Raw genomic sequence first — 18,876 nt, 5'->3', positions numbered from 1 at the left:
GATACACTCCTGTAAGATCCATACTTGACCTTATTTCTATAGCTATATTAAAGCTTGGGGTGTTGTGGTCACTGTTTGCTAACTGCTCGCCCACTAAGGTCAGTCATCTGGCCACGCTCATTACCCAACACTAGATCCAGTGCGACCCCTGTTCTTGTTGGACTGTCTACACGTTGATTTGAGAAAACCTCCTGGATGCTCCAAACAAATTTTGCCCCACCTGAACCTCTTGCACTTAAAAAGGTTTCAGTTTATATTAGGAAGTTTAAATTCCCCATATAACAATCCTGTTGTTTATACAGCTTTCTTTAATCTGCCTACATATCTATTCCTCAATGTCTGGTTGGCTATATTTGGGGGGGGGGGTAGGGGGTTCTGTAGTGCAGTCTCATCAGAGTGATTGCACCCTTCCTATTTATATTTGAGTTCTACCTATATAAACTCAGTGGACTAACCCTCCACTATGTCCCCTCTGAGTGGAGCTGTGAAATTGTTTCTGTTTAGTAGTGCAACTCCCCTGCCTCTTTTTCCCCTCTTTGAAGCATCAAAATCCTGGGACATTAAGCACCCATTCCTGTCTTTCTCTCAATCAAATCTCTGTAATGGCCACAGCATAGTTCTGTGTACTGATCCATGCTCTAAGTTTGTCAATTTTACCCACAATGCTCCTTGCATTAAAAAATGCAAATTTCAAGCTATCTGTCCCATCATAATGTATTAATTTGTCCTGCCTGCTTAACTGGCCTTGACATTTACCTTCTCCATCCATTCACTCTCTGATCTGGTGTCCTGGTTCCCATCCCCTCCCAAACTGGTTGAAAGCTAGTTCGATAGAGCTAGGTGAGGTCTCTGTAAATGTACAGCCAATTTTATTTACTCAACCAGGATTTTAACGAGGAGCTTAGATCTTCCTGGTTTAAGATTCACCAGGAAGAAATGAAAAGACTTTTTGATATTATAACATTGAAACCTCTTTGAAATGTTCTCCTGGAAAAATGCTGCTCTTGTACACAAAATCAATAATAAAATGGGTTAGTGGTTTGTAAGTAAAAGCAAGAAGTTAATGAAACAGCTGGTTCTTCCTTTCTTCTTTTCCCCCTCTTAACTGCATCCCTACTCCCTTGAGTTACTTCCTCTGTCATTGAGGTGCAGATTGTAAATGCAAAGATAAAAATAACCAGTTTAGAGTAGCTGTTTCCTCTTCCACCCCCTCGTCAAATAATCACATTAAGGAACTTTAATTTAGTCACTATTGTATCCTACCTAGGATCCAGGTTTCTTTTTTTTATTTTGCTCCCCTCATTAAGTTTGACCACTTGATTTGTAGGGGAGTTAGGTCATTGGCTGAGGTTGATAGTATGTGGCCCTGTAAACTTGAGTGCGGCAGCAGAGGAGCAGAATGGATTGGTTCCTTAATTCCAGCTGCAAGTTCAGATAAAGAGGCAGAAAACCACTTGGTCAACATCAGCAGAAAAGCTCATAGGAGCACAAGGCCTAGAAGGTTGTGTGAAATGTCAGGTACTCTTAGATGTGTTCTTAATTTCTAAATTTTCCAATTTATTTATTGGAGAACTGGATGTGATCACCTTTATTACCTTATTTTGTGATTATTATGTATTTTCATTGTCATGTTGTCACTGCGATTTTGAGACCTCAGTCACGTCTTCTCGTTGTATAAATAGATTTGATTTCAAACTGTAAGCTCCTGTGGTTTATTTGGCTGTTTTTTGGGGGGGGGCACTGTAAATGCAGATTATAATTTCATAGGAAGTTTTTGCATATATCTGGAGAACTCTGGGTTCAAGATCATGAAGATCTTATTAATGCAGCAGCTTAAGATCCAAAACTCATAACACTAATGACTTGTAGCAACACTCACAAAATGCTGGAGGAGCTTGGCAAGTCAGGCCAAAACTATCGAGAGATATAAACAGTTGTCGTTTCAGGACAAGCTCCTTCATCAGGACTGGAAAGGAAGGGAAAGAAGCTTTTCAATTCCGATGAAGGATCTCGGCCTAAAGTGTCAACTGTTGATTCCCTTCCAAAGGTGTTGTCTGACCAGTGGAATTCCTTTAGCATTTGTGTGTTCTTGGAGATTTCCAGCATCTGCAGAATTTTGTCTTTTAATGCCTTGTAACTTATTGCAGTTACTGGTTATGTAGGGGTGGTAAGTTGCATATGACCCAGTTCCCAGAAGTACTTGGTTTGGCAATCATTCCGGTTATTTTGGTAGTGACATTTTTTTTCTAGCTCAAAATAATTCTATTTGCATATGACATCATCAAAGTGGGCTGTAACTAGTATGCAATGTTATGTCATTCTCAGTTGTCATGCAATAATCATTGATCCAATTTAAAGACAAAAGGAGCTGCCAAACTCTGGTGCAGGTAGGTCTGCAGAAGTTCAAAGAGCTACTATGTGCTTGATTCAGAGTTGACATTCATTTCTGGATTTCAGAGCCTTGCAACACAGAAACAGGCCTTTTGGCCCATCTAATTCATGCCAAACGATTACCCTGCCTAGTTATATTGACCTGGACCACAGTCCTCATACCTTTTCCATCCATGTACTTATGTAAACTATGCTTGAAAGTTGAAATCAAGCCAGTGTCCATCATTTTTGCTGGCTGCTTGTTCCACACTCTTAAGACCACCTGAGTGAAGAAGTTCCCCCTCGTGTTCCCTTTAAACATTTCAGCTTTCACCCTTAACCTATAACCTCTAGTTCTCATCTCAACCAACTACAGTGGAAACAACCTACTTATATTTACCCAATCTATACTCATAATTTTCTGTGCCTCTATCAAATCTCCCCTGAGTTTCCTATATACTACAGGGGAAAAAGAAGTCCTAAACTATTTAATCTTCCTCTATATCTCAGGTCCTCAAGCCCCAGCAACATTCTTGTACCTTTTCATTTTACTTGTTCAATCTTATTTATATCTATCCTATAGGAAGGTAACAGAACTGCATGCAATGCTCCAAATTTGGTCTCACCATCATATTGTAAAACTTAACACAGCATTTCAACTCCTGTACTCAGTACTTGGATTTATGAAGGGAAATGTGCTAAGAGCTCTCTTTACAACCCCATCTACCTAAGGCACGACTTTCAAGGACTTGTGGATCTGTATTTTCAGGTCCCTCTTCTCTCCTCAGTGCCTAACGTTCAGTGTAAATTCCCAAAGTGTAACACTTACCAAAATTAAGTTCCATCTGCCATTTTTCAGCCCACGTCGGCCCTTATTGTACTTAACCTTCACAGGACTGAAGGCCTTTCTCTTGTATCGCTAATCACTGTCATCTGTATTTCATTTTCATTGCCTTACAATATCACAGGAATCCAACAGCCGATTGCAATGCAGTTTTTTGACTCCATCAGTCAATGGATCCTTGTGACTGAAACTTGCTGTTGGCATGGGAAGCTAAAGATGCCTTTGCAGCATTCTTAATACCGCATTGGGAATTCTCTGGTTTTGTGTAATCATTGTTGTTGAAAGTGGGCATGAAGCTGTATTTGGCTTTGAAAAAGCTTCTGAGGCAAGTAAATTTTTCTTTTTCTAACATTGTTTTTCCTTTTTAGGAAATGGATGTCCTAGTTGTACCTTGTCACGAAGCCCAGGCAGAACGGGGCATATTAGATGAATACCTGAGACACTCCATGCCAATTCTTGTCTATGCTATCAGTGAGGACCGTTTGACAGACAGTGAAGAGGGAGAGCTGGAGTACTTGAAGAAGAAACATGCCCTACCTATTTTCTTCATCAAAGTGCCAAAACAGTTGACAGGCCACCACCCAGAATCTCACTCAGGACCAGACAAGGATTACCTATTGAAAAGTTCAAAGACTGAAAAAGAAAAGAGCTTGCTTTATCGTCAGCTGACAAAGTTGGAGTACTTAAGTCCCACAGGATGTGGAATATTTCTCACCAACAAAGTCCCAAGTGTGTTGGTAGAACACTTTGAGAAGTTAAGGCAACTTGGAGCCTTTGCAAAGCAGGTGGTGCAGATGTATCTGGTTGATGCAGCAACTGTGCTGAATGGTGTCCACTGCCGCTGCCTTGATATCTTCATCAACCAGGCCTTCGATATGCAGAGGGACTTGCAGATTACTCCCAAGCGACTGGAATACACGAGGGACAAGGAAAATGAGTTGTACCAGTCTCTGATGAGCATTGCAAATAGGAAGCAGGAGGAAATGAGAGATATGATTGTTGAGACGCTGAGCAGCATGAAGGAGGAACTTTTGGAAGAAGCGGCAAACTTGCAATTCAAAGGTGAGTTTAGCCTGTCAGTTTTCATTTTGAAATTAATATTTGTTTGAGTCCATTTATTTTACTTTGTGCTCACATATTAAATGCTGGTCTGGGTTTCTGATCTGTAATTGTGATCTATTGGATGACATTGGAGGCTGCATAGTGTTGGGTTTGGTGCACAAATTTGTAATGCTGCCACTACTCTTGTACGTAACTGATTTTTCTATTTGACGCACTCTTACAAGTGGAGAGCATGCTCTATTTCTCAAGCATTGTATGAAGTTATTTGCTTTTAAAGTTTTAAAATTTTCCATGCTTTCTTCCCCAGTTTAAAACCACTCGTATCTAGTTTGTGGGAATGAATTGATTAACAATTTATTTAAAGAATTATTTCATTTTATACATGGCCAGTTGATATAGAAAAAAATTCGATTCAATTTATCTGTGATTTCGAAGTAACTAAATTGGGAAGTGGGTTCTTTTATATTTCAGCTTTTTAAAAAAACCCACTAAATTTGTAATTGGCCTTTGTCACCTTCATGATCTTGTTTGCTTCTTTTAACTTGGAGTAGTAATGTGTGCTGTATTTTAACATAGCATCCTATTGGTCTTTGCTCTAAACATTGTATCAAGTTGTTGCATATCAGTGGTAATTCCAATAAGAATTGGTGTTTAAATTGGAAAGGAGAGACTTGCCATGTTTAAGGAAGTAAGGTGCTTGTAACAAAAGCAATGATTTGGATATATATTTGAGTTCACTAAGGCCTGATAGATGAAATGATTCAGAACTCTTCAGATTAGGAACAAAGTACATGAAAATTAAACAGAAAGTGAGGATATGGGCAAATCGGGGATTAGGTCACAATTTAAGTTCAGGTTTCTTTCCTAGCCCAGTTTTAAAAACAAGCCATCCATCCATCCCACTATGGTTCTTTCTGTCATATTCAACAGCCTGGGAATTTTTCTTCCCAATACCTGGAGGCTGTTGGATTTTGCAAGCATTTTCCTCGTTTCTGTTCGCAAATATTTTATTTGTTGCAGGTGATTTCATACAGAAGCTGTTGGTGTTGAACTCCTGGCACACTTGTGCCGAATACAACTCACACTAAATCCACAATCTGTGGTTGTGTCTGTGTTGATTGGCTGTGTTTTCTGAGAGTAATTGCATTTAATATGTTTATTCAAGGAAATCTCAGTCTCCACCATCCAAACACCTCACACTTCTCCCAAGACAATGTACCGTAGATTCCGGACTACAGAGCGCACCTGATTAAAAGCCGCACGCTCTAATTTTAGAAAGAAAATCAATTTTGTACTTGTACAAGCCGCACCGGATTTTAAGCCGCAGGTGTCCCACGTTGTAATATGAGATATTTACACAGAAAGATATTACACGTGAGGATTTTTTAACTTTTAATTAAATCCGTATGGTAACAAACAAATATATATTGCAAATGCTTTTTTTAGAACAGTGCCTGTAACACAGCTACTTTTAAATATACATATGTATCGGTAACACACAAATTACGTTGCGTATACTTTTTTACTGAACAGTGCACGAACAACATTCCAATATCTCCTAACGACTGGTAAAAAAAAAATATATACTGCAGCCTACCAGGAAAAGTTATTGATCGCCTTCTTCATCTTCCTCCTGCGCACTAAAACCATCAAATCCTTCAGTGTCCGAATTGAATAAAACCTCAGGATCTCGTCACTCACTTCAGTCTCTTCGTTGTCGCTCTCACTTGAGCGAGCGCACGCGGTCCTCTTCATCACGCAGCAGTCCAGCCTTTCGAAACCCGCTGGTGATGGTGGATGTTGTGACACGGCTCCACGCATTTAGGATCCACTGGCAGACTTGAGTTAAAGATGCTCTTCGCATGCGTCCTGTTTTGGTAAAGGATTTCTCGCCGCTCGTCATCCAAGCCTCCCACTCAACGCGCAGCGCCACTTTAAATGCCCGGTTCACGCTGATGTCCAGTGGCTGCAAATACTTCGTGGTGCCCCCAGGAATTACAGCTGGAATTGAGTTTGTACTCTTGATGGCAGCTTTCACTGAACTTTCATTGTCAGCCGCTTAAAAAATCACCATCAGTGGAAGCTTTAGTCCGGATGCTGTGCAGCTCAGAACAAGTAAAATGCGTTCTCTCATGGCCACTTGTTTTCAGTGTGATGGACGAGTCACCTTTTTTATTAACAGTCCGAGTGAGAGGCAGGTCAAACGTCAAAGGTACTTCATCCATATTTATGATATCATCTGGCCCGATGGAATTCTCCGCTATCTTTGTTTGAGTGAATGTGCGGAAGTTAGCAAGTTGTTCCTTGTGGTCGGGAGGGAGCTGCTGACACAGAGTCGTGCGTACCCTGACGGACAGGCCTTTTCGTCTCATAAATCTAAAACACCACGATGGCCCACCTCTAAAATCTTCGATTTTCATTTTGGTGGAGATTGCTTTAGCCTTCAGTTTGATCTGCACGGTGGAAACACCGCGGTCGCCTGCTCTCTGTGTGTTAACCCAGTCTTCAAGAAAGTTTTCAAGTTCGGGCCATCTGCTGTGATTACCTCTGAAAGCTTTTGTCGTCTTTTTGCATTGACTCAGTTCTTCACGCTGGCGTCTCCACCGTCTCAACATCGATTTATTTATGCCAAGATTATGTGCAGCAGCTCGATTTCCTTCTTCAACCGCCAGATTGATCGCCTTTAACTTAAAAGCTGCATCATATGCTTTTCTTCGAGTGTTTTCCATGTTGATGAGGGTGAGTACAAATGACTGATTTACAATAATTTAATTGTGAAAGTGCGCTTGATTTATTGTACAATTTCATTGGACCTCTGTGAACTACTCATCAATTTTATTGGTCTACTGTTACGAGGCAAAATGTTTTTGGCGGCATGAAAAAAAAACATGCATTAGCCGCACCGTAGTATAGGCCGCAGTGTTGCCGCGGTGTTCAAAGCGTGGGAAAAAAGTAGCGGCTTATAGTCCGGAATTTACGGTAAATCATTATTGTGCAGTGATACTTTTGACTGGTTGGAAGCTGCAGTGGGAATGAGCACCCTCTAGTGGTAACACAAACATGAACCTCTACAGATGCTGAAAATCCAAGCAACACACACAGTGCTGGAGGAACTCAGCAGGTCAGGCAGCATCAATGGAAAAGAGTAAACAGTTGACATTTCTGAGCCTGAAACATTGACTTTTACTCTTTTCCATAGATGCTGCCTGGCCTCCTGAGTTCCTCCAGCATTTTGTGTCCCTTTGGTAAGCTTGGTTTGACACAACTGCTGCATGATGGAGGGAGACTGATCAGAGAACTTAATAAGACTGCATTGTAGCTTCAAAAACAAACAGGCTTCAGGGGAGTTGACGAAGAGATCTTTAAGTTAATCTGGGCAATATGATTGGTGTAAGAATTGGGTTTCATCATTTCTAGTTGAGCAGCAATCTATATGTGGTTTCACTGAGATTCCAGGAATTTCTACATTCGATAGAAGCATAACAACTAGAGATTATATTCCTCTGGTTTCTTATTTGAGCTAAATTGTGCCTGCAGTTCCCTTGGCTCTTGTACTGATGTGTAGAGCCAAATTTTGCAAGTCTGTTAAGTTTAGCAACTCCACAAAGAGCATTAAATATTGCCCAAACTAATGATTAGTGATTTAAGGGTAAAGTCCTCAAAAAAAATGGCAACTTTTAGATCTATGTCAAAGGGTAAATTGGTTCATTCATCCAAAAGAGAGGTTCAAGTTTATTATCCTCTGTATATGTATACAACCGAATGAAACAACGTTTCATTGGACCATGGTGAGTCTTGATTTTTCCAGCTTGTTGACTCTGGCCTGCATGTGTGTACTGGGCCCTTATTCCCACCTTGTTCATGATGTTAGAATTGACCTGTCAATTGGTGGAATGTGTGCCTCTTGTGTCTAAAGTTGTAAAATTTATCTGATCTGTGAGTCCTGAATGAACTGCTTTTGGTGCCCTATGGATCAGCCTTGATTTAATTCCCTTGGTCATTTATGGAATTGGGCATCAGTTGCTACTGTGGTTGGCAGGACAAATGTAGGAAATGAGCTAAAGCATTGGAGTAATTTCAGTGCTTTTGACATGAAAGCAGGGAGTCCACTGCCTTCTAAGAATATTTATTAAAGTTGTATTTGTGTACAATAGAGCAGAGGACCAGTGGATGGGAATAATTTTGGAGTAAGTGTGAAACCAGTGCTTTTGTAATTACAAATGCTTTGTTTTTACATGTTTATCATATTTCCAAGTGTGCAAATGAAACCTTCAAAATAAATTAACATAGAAATTAGTGGATGAAAAATTAAGATTCATTTATCAGATAACATCTTGTGACTTCCTTTTAGTTCCTGAAGCTGGTAGATGTTTCAAAAGCTCACTGCCAGAAATCCAAATGATCAGAGGGGAACCTTTTATGGCATGAAGTTGTAAAATATAAAATGTACACAATTATGCACTTTTCCCCTACTTCGCTTTAAACACGAATTCAATACAGAATGCATCTCAACTATATATACAATATACTACATAATACAACTACTATTTCGATATCCACAACAAGAGGCCCCAGAACCCGAGATTCAAGTCTCACCTGCCAAGCAGAGTGACTTCCCTGCTCAGGAAAGGTTTTCTCCCATAAGAGTCAGAAAGCTGCCATACCATAGTGAGTAATTCTTTTGGCCCTGAATGGACAATTTAAAATTTACCATGCTCTGGACGTCTGTATAGTAGTTGTGCTATATGGTATGTATATAGTTGAGATGCATTCTATATTGAGTTGGAGTTTATAGCTAACCAGGGAGGAGAGATGTGTATTTGATACTTCAGTAATATTTGAGTAATCTTGTAAATGTTGATTAAACATTCATTATTTATGTAAGTCAGAATCAGGTTTATTATCACTGGCATGTGTCGTGAAATATGTTAAATTAGCAGCAGCAGTTCAATGCAATACAGAATATAGAAGAAGAAAAAAAATTAAAATATAATAATGTGTGACGCGTAGCCAAGTGGTTAAGGCGTTGGATTAGCGATCTGAACGTCGTGAGTTCAAGCCCCAGCCGAGGCAGCCTGTTGTGTCCATGGGCAAGGCACTTAATCACACATTGCTGCAGTCCACCCAGCTGAAAATGGGTACCGGCAAAATGCTGGGGTTAACCTCGTGATAGACAGGCGTCCTATCGGGGGGGGGGGGAGTCTTGTACTCTCAGTCGCTTCATGCCATGGAAACCGGCATAAGCATCGGCCTGATGAACCTATAAGACTCAGGACAGACTTTAACTTTATAATAATAAATACTGTAAATCAGTTTACAGTATATGTATATTTAATAGTTCAAAATTGTGCAAAAATTGGAAATGTATATTAAAAAAGTGAGGTAATGTTCACGGGTTCAAAGTTCATTTAGGAAACTGATGACAGAAGAGAAGAAGCTGTTCCTGAATTGCTGAGTGTGTACCTTCAGGCTTCTGTACCTCTACCTGATTGAGAAAAGGGCATACCCTGGGTGCCAGAGGTCCTTAATAATGGACAGTGCCTTTCTGTGACACTGCTCCTTGAGGATGTCCTGGGCACTTGGTAACCAGGATGGAGCCGACTAAATTCACAACCCTCTGCAGCTTCTTTTGGTCCTGTGCAGTAGCCCCCATCCGCATACCGGACAGTGATGCAGCTTATCAGAATGTTCTCCACAGTACATCTATAGAAGTTTTTGAGTGGATTTGAAATACCAAATCTCTTCAAACTCCTAATGAAGTATAGTTGCCGTCTTGCCACCTTTTATAGCTTTATCGATATGTTGGGACCAGGTTAGGTTCTCAGAGATCCTGACACCCAGGAACTTGTAACTGCTCACTCTCTCCATTTCTGATCTCTTTGAGGATTGGTATGTGTTCCTTTGTATTACCCTTTCTGAAGACCACAGTTTTCCTCCTAAATGCTGATTCCTCACCACCTTGGATCTCGCCAACTGCAAATTGAAATATGGCATTGAGACTGTTTAGCTTTGTCGTAAGCATAAAGCTAATAGAGCAGGGGGCCTAAGCTCACATCCTTGTAGTGCACCTGTCCTTATGAAGATTGTGCAGGAGATGCTGCCAATCTGAACTGACTGGGTAATCCAAGTAAGGATATCAAGGATCTAATTGCACAAAGAGGTATTCAGATTTTTATTGGCATTGAGTCCTTTTTGAAACGGAGAGCAGAACAGTATTCCACCCGAAGTAAAGCAATGATCTATGCATTTCCTTGATTCAGAACATGTCAGCAAATATCAAGTTGACAATAGAAATGCTGAATTTTTAAAGTAGTCACGCACTGAAAAATAACTTGCTGTGTTCTACATTGATCCATGCAACATTTCTACTTGGTTCAGTAGGAGACTGGAGTTTTCACTCATACGAGTGATTAATGGCTGTGAACACGATGCATCCTCATTCAGTACTTGCTGTTCTTGAGCTAGGAGTAAAGTTCCCTTTGTTAGTCCAGTTTCCTACTGTAAAAGCAAAAACTTATTTAGTTGAAGAATTTTCATGTTTGAAAATCTTTTCTAGCCACTTTTATATGATGCAAAATGGGAGTTTCAGCATTGTGTTTTATTTCAGAATTGACCCCATGTTGCCAATACTGTACATTGTATTTGGAAATTCTGAACTTCATTCAACGAAGATGACTTGAGTGCATGTTGGTCTATTTGCTTCTTTCCGTCAACTTTCTCCCCACTGTTTTCTCCCATACTTCCCTCTTTCCAAGTCATTCTGATAGTCTGCCACTTCAGTAGTTTCAAGAATGTAATGTTCACTTTGTGTATTCCCTGCTAGATCAATGCTGGAAGCTGCCATGATAACTGCTGTTTCTGTTCCAATTGTGATATCAAAGCACAGGGGCTTTCCTTGATTCTAACATTTATTTATTTCTAAGTTATTAGTTATGATTTGTACAATTTATTAAGCTTGGAAATGAAATTATCTGTTTCTGCATCACATTGTTAACTATGTTCTGTACACTTCACAGCCAAGGATAAATTGTGAAAGCTGCCACTAGAAAGAATCTGATTTCCCAGAAGCCAACAGGAACAGCATGTTGCCATGATAGTGGGGTGGGGAAAAGCCAAAAAAAGGAAGTAGTGGTACAGCAGTCAGCACAAAGAGGAAATACTTTGAACAGTAGCTCATTAAGTGGACGGATTATGAGCAACCTGGAGAAGTTGGATCTGCACGATGAGTTTGGGGAGCAGTAGCACCACCTAGTGTCAGAAAGCACAGAATGCATTGACAGTTAAAAGGTCTAGTGTGCTCAGAAAAGATAATGTACAGATTATGGTGTAACTAAGCATTATAAACAGTAAGTTCTTAACTCTAACCCTACCTTCCCTCATTCTTCCCCCCCCCCCTTACAAATGCTGGGAACTGGGATCAGCAGGATTTTCAGCGTGGTACTTGGATTGCAAAATGGTATTTGGTCATTTATTGATAACTAAATACCCAGAACTAGTAATGATGTCACTTTATAAAAATCAATGGAGCAGGCAATGTACCACTAAAGCCTATTCTGCTAATACTTAAAAAAAAATTCCTGTCACTAATTAAATGACCTTGCCATGACTAGTGTTGGGTGTGTCTGCATCCATGCCACCCCCCTGCCCCCCGGCACTCCTTCTCTGCTACAGTTCTTGTGCAACACCCTTCCAGTTGTGCTCCACCCTTGCCATTCTCAACATCCTTTGTTCCTACCAGATTTACAAACTCATTCTCTACTCCATGTTGACAAGTACAGTACTGTGCAAAAGTCTTAGGTATATATATATATAGATAATGAGCCTAAGATTTTTGCACAGTATTATATTTCTTCCAATTTCAATCCTGAATACAAATAACCAACCACAAACTTTGGTATTCAAATCATTAAAATTTCTCATTTCATTTCTGAGTAAGTGATCCCAGCCTGTCTATATGAAATACTATTAATTAACTTCAATGTTATTATGTAGCAGTTTGAGTTGAGGTGAATTAATTATGTAGGAGAATAATCTCTGGTAGGAGTGTTAGTCACACTTAAACCAATTTAATAAGTTGGGCTCTTAATTTAGTATGTTAGCTTTAATTGATATTCAAATTTGCATTTAATTTGTAAAGTGGAACAGAATTCAGGGACTGGATAGGGACTGATTCTGAGAGACTTCCAGTGACGGTCCTGTAGCCTGAAATATTTTTACTTCATGCTGATTTAATCCAAATTTGCCAATCTCACTTCCACCCTCCCCCCACCTTCTTTATAGGGCCCCTGCCCCCTCCTTCTTCAGTCCTGACGAAGCGTCTCTACCCGAAACGTTCACTGCTCCTTTCAACGGATGCTGCCTGACCTGCTGAGTTCATCCAGCTTGTTTGTACGTCTTGATTTGACCACAGCATCTGCAGTGCACTTTGTGTTCACTAGATCCAGAGTTGCATGTATCCTGGTTATACCTCACTACATAAGGCTTCAAGATTTTATTGCCATATATTGTGTATTTTTATCTTCCAGTACCTTCATTACTTTATTTGAAGGTGGCTTAAGGCACTGTCCTTCATCAGTCAGAACATTGAGTGCCTTGCTTGTTGTATAAGTCATTGATGAAACCAGATTTGGAATATGGTGTTCAGTTTTGGTCACCAACAAACAGGAAAGATGCCATTAAATTGGAGTTTGAGAGAATTTATATGGGTGCTGCTGGGACTTGAGGGACTGAGCTGTGGACACATGTTGAACAGTTAGGGACTATTTTCATTGGACCACAGGAAAATGTGGACTGATCTGATAGAATATATAAAATTACAAGTGGCATAAATAGTGAATGTGCATAGTGTTTTTTTTTAACAGCATCAAGGGTTAGAGCAGGGGTTCCCAATCTTTTTTATGCCATGGGCCCTTACCTTTAACTGAGGGGTCCATGGGTGAAAACCCTGAACTCGAAGCTGTAGGCTTAAGGTGAGAGGGAAGAGACTTTAAGGCTTCAGCCAGAGAGTGATCAGTACTGGAGGAAGTGGTTGAGTTAGGTACGTTAACAACATTTAAAAGACCTGGACAGAGACATGGATAGGAAAGGCTTTAGAGGGATATGGGCCAAATGCAAGCAAATGGGAATCTTGAATGGCATAAATCAGTTGGGCTGAAAGATGTGTTTCTGTGATGTATGACTTTTGCCAACATTTATAGAATTTTGCCACTCTGTCTTATTTCCATTTTAATTAAAGTGTAATTTAATTGTGACTCTTTTGCCTTGGTTAAATGTAGGTTCCCTAAATTTTTTTTGGTCTTGTAATACTATTCTTAACATGTACTGAAATATTTAACTACAGTATTTATGTAATTTGAATTTTTGGAATGCTTTTTAGCATATTAAGCTTGTTTTCTCATTCTCTTTTGTTGCCCTCTCATTCCCCACCCTCGACTACAGACATAATTATCTCTGAGAATGGTGAGACTGTTGGCAATAAGGATATTAAGTGCTGCATCAAACAGATTCAGGAGTTGATTATTACTCGGTTAAATCAGGCGGTTGCTAATAAGCTAATCAGCTCTGTTGACTACCTTCGAGAGAGTTTTGTTGGGACCCTTGAGCGCTGCCTGAAGAGCCTGGAAAAATCCAACCAGGATTCTGCAGTGAACAACGTTGCCAGCAATCATCTGAAGCAGGTGTGTCAAAAGTGACAAAAGCTCATGGGCATGCAAGTATTTTCAGCACTTACTGTGGCACTTAGTGGCTTCATGTATTTTTGTTTTTGCTTTAGATGGTATTTTCCAGCGAGTATCATAACTAAATCTGTGTACTCACTTGAGGGGAGAGGAGAAAACTGCACAGATATTAGTAATCCCAAATGCAGCACCATGAAGGCTGGTGGAGACATTTTCATTTCAAGGAAAAAAAATGTATGATACTTATTCATAGAGCAATGCAGGAAAAAAATGACATAAGCTAGTCAGATGTATCCAAGAGCAGAAATGAGATTAATCCCCTTCTCTCCCATTCTATTGTCTTTGCACTTGTGTACCACCACTCATAACTGTGGCTGAAAGAACATTAAGTGCTACTTTATTAGGCAGTCAGTAATAAAGTAATTTGCTCTGACTACTATTCAGAATTTTGTTGGCTTAGGTTTTCTCACAAGCCAAGACAATGATGATGCTGTTGTCTGTTTTGCTTGTTGTTGCAACAGAACTGAAATGAGACGGACTTATTCTGTCCTCCATCTCAAGTTTCTGATCTGAAAGTTAATTTTTGAAATCACCTAAGTAATTCAATCCTGTTGATAGTTGGCTGCCAGTGAGCCAACAGTATGAAGATAACAAACACGAGAAAATCTGCAGATACTGGAGATCCTAGGCAAGCACACAAAAAATGCTGGAGAAAATGCTCTCTCCTAACAGCTAACTCCACAAAATGTAAACTTCCTGTCCTCAACATAATACCAAATAGAAGAATTTGGAATATAGGGTAGAGGATGTAATTGGTGGAGGATTTTGCTATATGACATGGCATTTGTTTCCTGTGATCTGTACAGAAACCACACACAATGATGAGTATAGATGAGTATTGTTAATCTAATGGCGAAATAATCTTTATCTGTGCTGCAAATTGTATTATGTTGTCATAATCTTGGCATTGCCCCGGTTTGTTAATTTTCTCTCTTAGAAGAATCGTCACGTCAGTTGTCTTTGTTATAACACTTGTAGCCATTTTGGTCTTTTCCCTGTACCATGACGATGTGATGGGAGGAAGTCTGCTGCAGTGCGAGATTATAATTAATCCTTATTAAGGAATGGGAACTTAAATTAGGGATGTTTGCCCATGGTATTACAAGTCCTGTGATATAATAATCCGAGTGAGAATCTTGAAGATTGCCACATTAAGCAAACTGGAGGCGTCCTGGAACCTGTAAGATAATGTTAAGGAAGAAATTTATGTTAGAGAGCTTTTTTCTTTGCTAGCTGTGAAGCTGTTTTACTCAGCCAGAGCATTCTCTTGTAATGTCAATGAAGTAACTGAAATGCTTGAATAATGGGGGGGTGGGGGGCATATACTAGCTATATTATTGCCTCCAAGGCTTGGTGTCTAGAGAAAACAACCCAAGATGTCCAAACTGTCAGAGCACATACCATCTAATCCTGGTCACACCCTCTCTCAAATCTCCCAATTCCTTCCCCTCTGTAATGGGCTGCTAGAATTGAATAAATTACCTAGGTAAAGCCTAACCAGAGTTTTAAATAGCTGTAATATCCTGTATCTTGAATTCAGTGCCTTGACGAATAAAGGCAAGCATACCACACACCTTTATTGCTCTATCAACTTGTATGGCCATTTTCAGAGAGCAATAGATTTGAACCCCCATGTCCCTCTGTACTTCAGTGCTGTTAAGGATCTTACTTTAAGGGAAGCTGAAACTATACTCTTTTTGAAAGTGAATTTCCCACTTCTTGGCCAGTCACCATGTGGCTCATCTGGTTCAAATAGTGCTGTTGAAAAACTCTATAGTCATGCACTTCAATTTTATCCTTCTAATACAAATTTTTGTTCGAAGTCCAAGGTGTATGTAATGCAATGCTTGGATTGTCTCTAAGCTAATGATAGATCTGTTGCCTAATCATAATAATCTATTAGTTTGTCTTCCGTTATGATGTGAGGAAGGTGAGCTTTGGGACCAGGAGGTTTAGTTCTTCGAAGATATGCTGTACTTGAAACATTGTGTGTCACAATTTTCTTGCATTGAGAATTGTTGCTTAATGTTTTAGTTATTCAGGGGTGTGGTAAATAATGGTGTCTTTTCATAGATTTTAAATGCAGCATATCATGTTGAGGTGACTTTCCATTCAGGCTCAACGGTCTCGCGGCTGCTTTGGGAGCAGATCAAGCAGGTAAGTGTTACTTGCTGATCTATCTATTATGATAGAATAGATGAGGTTAGAAGATATTCAGTCACCTCATTTCTATATGCTATCTGAATTATTTCATTCTTTTGATTTTCATCTATTTTACCTTTTCTCATTTCTCCTAAAAGCTTTTACATTAGGATCGTCAATCAAATACTTGGTGTACTGCTGGATGGGCATTTTGTTTGATTGCTGCATAGTTTAATTTTGAGTAGTACCTTTTGTTAAGCCAGCAGTATTGTGGCTACTTTTAATTTCTTGCATCGATTAATGCATTAGGATATGGGTATGGAATGGGCTCCCGGCAGCAATGGAGGCAGAAATAATAGGGTCTTCTAAGAGACTCCTGGATAGGTACATGGAGCTTAGAAAAATAGAGGGCTATAAGTAAGCCTAGGTAGTTCTAAGGTAAGGGCATGTTCGGCACAGCCTTGTGGGCTGAAGGGCTTGTATTGTGCTGTAGGTTTTCTATGTTTCTATATGCATAGAGTCTCATCAGAGTAGCTGTGGAATTTTCATCTGAGTAATTAAATGTACAATAGAACATCACTGTGGTCACAATGTTACTGGATCGTGATTTAAAACCCATGTGAAGTCTTTAGGGAAGGGAATTTGTTGACTATACTCGATCTGGTTTGAGTCTCCAGACCCACGATGTGCTAAGCTTTCCACCATTCTCTGAAAATGGCACAGCTAGCCACTCAGTTCAGGTTGAGAAACAACTGCTGGCTTTATCAGCAACATTCACAAGGTGTTGTTGAGCAAATGGCCAAATTACTTATAAGGAGTGCTGTTCAGTCTCTCTTCTGAAAGATGAGCATGTGTAATGGCTATGAGCTTTAGTTTTGTGGGGATGTTTCCACTGTATGCGTTTGGCAGGGTCATTTTGGCCGAGGTCTCTGTATTACCAGCTGAGGAAAGAGAATGATAGATCAAAATGTCCCATGTCTAGAAACTGGAGTGGATCACTTTGCAACAGAGAAAGTTAAATAAATTAATTTAAAATCGATGGAGATTGCCAGAGGTTATTTCATCTGGGCTGCTAGTTTATAAATGGTGCATAATGTTTTGCAATTTCATTTATTGTGCTCTTGTGCTCAATTAACCTATCAAGAACTGTGCAGATACCCTGACTCGTAACGATATGAATTTCATAACCTTTAGAGCGTTGTTTGATTTCTGGTAGTTAGCATGTTGGACAATATATTTTCCTTGAGTTGTGTTGCATTTAGTGTAGCAACAGGGGGAGGGCATTTTGTGTTTCCAAGAGGGAATTGTGTGTATGAATGATCAAGTAATTGCCTGTTCTGTTCTGATCTATGAACCCAGGATGTTTGGGAGGCTTAGGAATCTTAAAACTGTCCAAGAAGAGTAGTATTTGCATAAGAATAGTGGATTAAAGGAAACTAATGGAAGGCTTGACATGAGCGACTTACTTTCTTCCTTTTTCCGCTCTGCAGATAATTCACAGGATGCCTTGGGTACATCCTCCAGCTGTAACCATTGAGTGGAAAAGGAAAATTGCCCAGGATGCTATTGAGAGCCTTTGTGCATCAAAACTTGCAAAAAGCATTTGTAGTCAGTTCCGCACCCGTCTCAATAGCTCACATGAAGCATTTGCTGCCTCTCTACGACAGGTTTGTTTACATTGAGTATTTGTATTGTGATGCTCCTATCAGGTTTGCTTGAGAATGATTAAGCAACTATATAATTAACAATGCCCAGAATATTCATCCACTTGGATTTGAATCACACCAAAGTTGTTATTAAAATGTGAATTAAAAAGTTATTAGTAACAATAAATATGGAAAGAAGTTTGGTTCAGTTGTGTCCTTGAGTGAAGACAATATGCAGTACTTCTCTAGCCTGACTAACCTGCATTAATGTGGTTGATCTTAATTGTCTATTGAAGTGCCCACAAAAAGGGCTGTGCCAATTAGGGAGAGATTACTTTGCGTGCTTAGGCTCTGCAAGCGCCTGTCAGAAATGCGCAGAAGGTTGCTGATAGTTCTGACCTTCTGCCCCATGATTGGAATCTCCACTGACTACAGTGGTGAATCAGGCATTCTGAGCTCAGAAACTGGATTCAATTTGCATTCAATCCCTTGGTTTTGTGCCAGTGATTGCCAGTAGATGTGCTGTGACTCCATTTATTTGAAATAGGACAGTGATATTGATTTGGTGGGGGAGAATTTGTTTCTTCTATTATAGATAATTGCATGACTTGGCAGCATGCAAAGTTATGTATGTTTAGTGGAGTAAAATAGTGTATATGCTAAAATTCTGTGAAAGTAAAATGTTAGGTATACTCAAGGTCAGGCAAAGTTTTATGCAAAGGAAGTTTCAGGCATCCTGAGGAAGTCTCACTGGCCAGAGTTTAACTTTCTTTCCCCATGGACATAAGCATTTCACTTTGAGTTTGTGGTGGCAGTACAGGTGGCCCCCACTTTCGAACGTTCGATTTACGACAGCTCGCTGTTACGAAAGACTTACATTAGTACCTGTTTTCGCTAACCAAAGAGGATTTTTGCTTTTACGAAAAAAAGATGCCCGTTTTATATGTGTGCTTACCCTGAGAAAGACTACAATGACTGTGAAACCTTGTGCGGGCAGTTGTTTGCGTGTGCATGTATGTGCATATGCGTGTACACACGTACGCATGTGCATACATATGTGTGTATGTGCCAATTT

At 39.8% G+C, this 18,876-nt stretch overlaps 1 protein-coding gene across 2 annotated transcripts in view; it reads left to right on the top strand.

Moving 5' to 3' along the window:
- Positions 1-18,876, top strand: part of dstyk (dual serine/threonine and tyrosine protein kinase) — a 75,112-nt gene that overhangs the window by 40,451 nt on the left and 15,785 nt on the right. For both annotated transcript variants that reach the window (XM_059950249.1, XM_059950250.1), the window contains exons 3-6: positions 3,583-4,276; positions 13,715-13,953; positions 16,087-16,170; positions 17,646-17,822. In XM_059950249.1, the coding sequence (XP_059806232.1) occupies positions 3,583-4,276; positions 13,715-13,953; positions 16,087-16,170; positions 17,646-17,822 (1,194 nt within the window). The remainder of the gene's footprint in view (positions 1-3,582; positions 4,277-13,714; positions 13,954-16,086; positions 16,171-17,645; positions 17,823-18,876) is intronic.

Source organism: Hypanus sabinus, chromosome 25 (genome assembly GCF_030144855.1).
Source record: "Hypanus sabinus isolate sHypSab1 chromosome 25, sHypSab1.hap1, whole genome shotgun sequence".
Taxonomy (NCBI): domain Eukaryota; kingdom Metazoa; phylum Chordata; class Chondrichthyes; order Myliobatiformes; family Dasyatidae; genus Hypanus; species Hypanus sabinus.
This window is presented reverse-complemented; position numbering and strand designations above follow the sequence as displayed.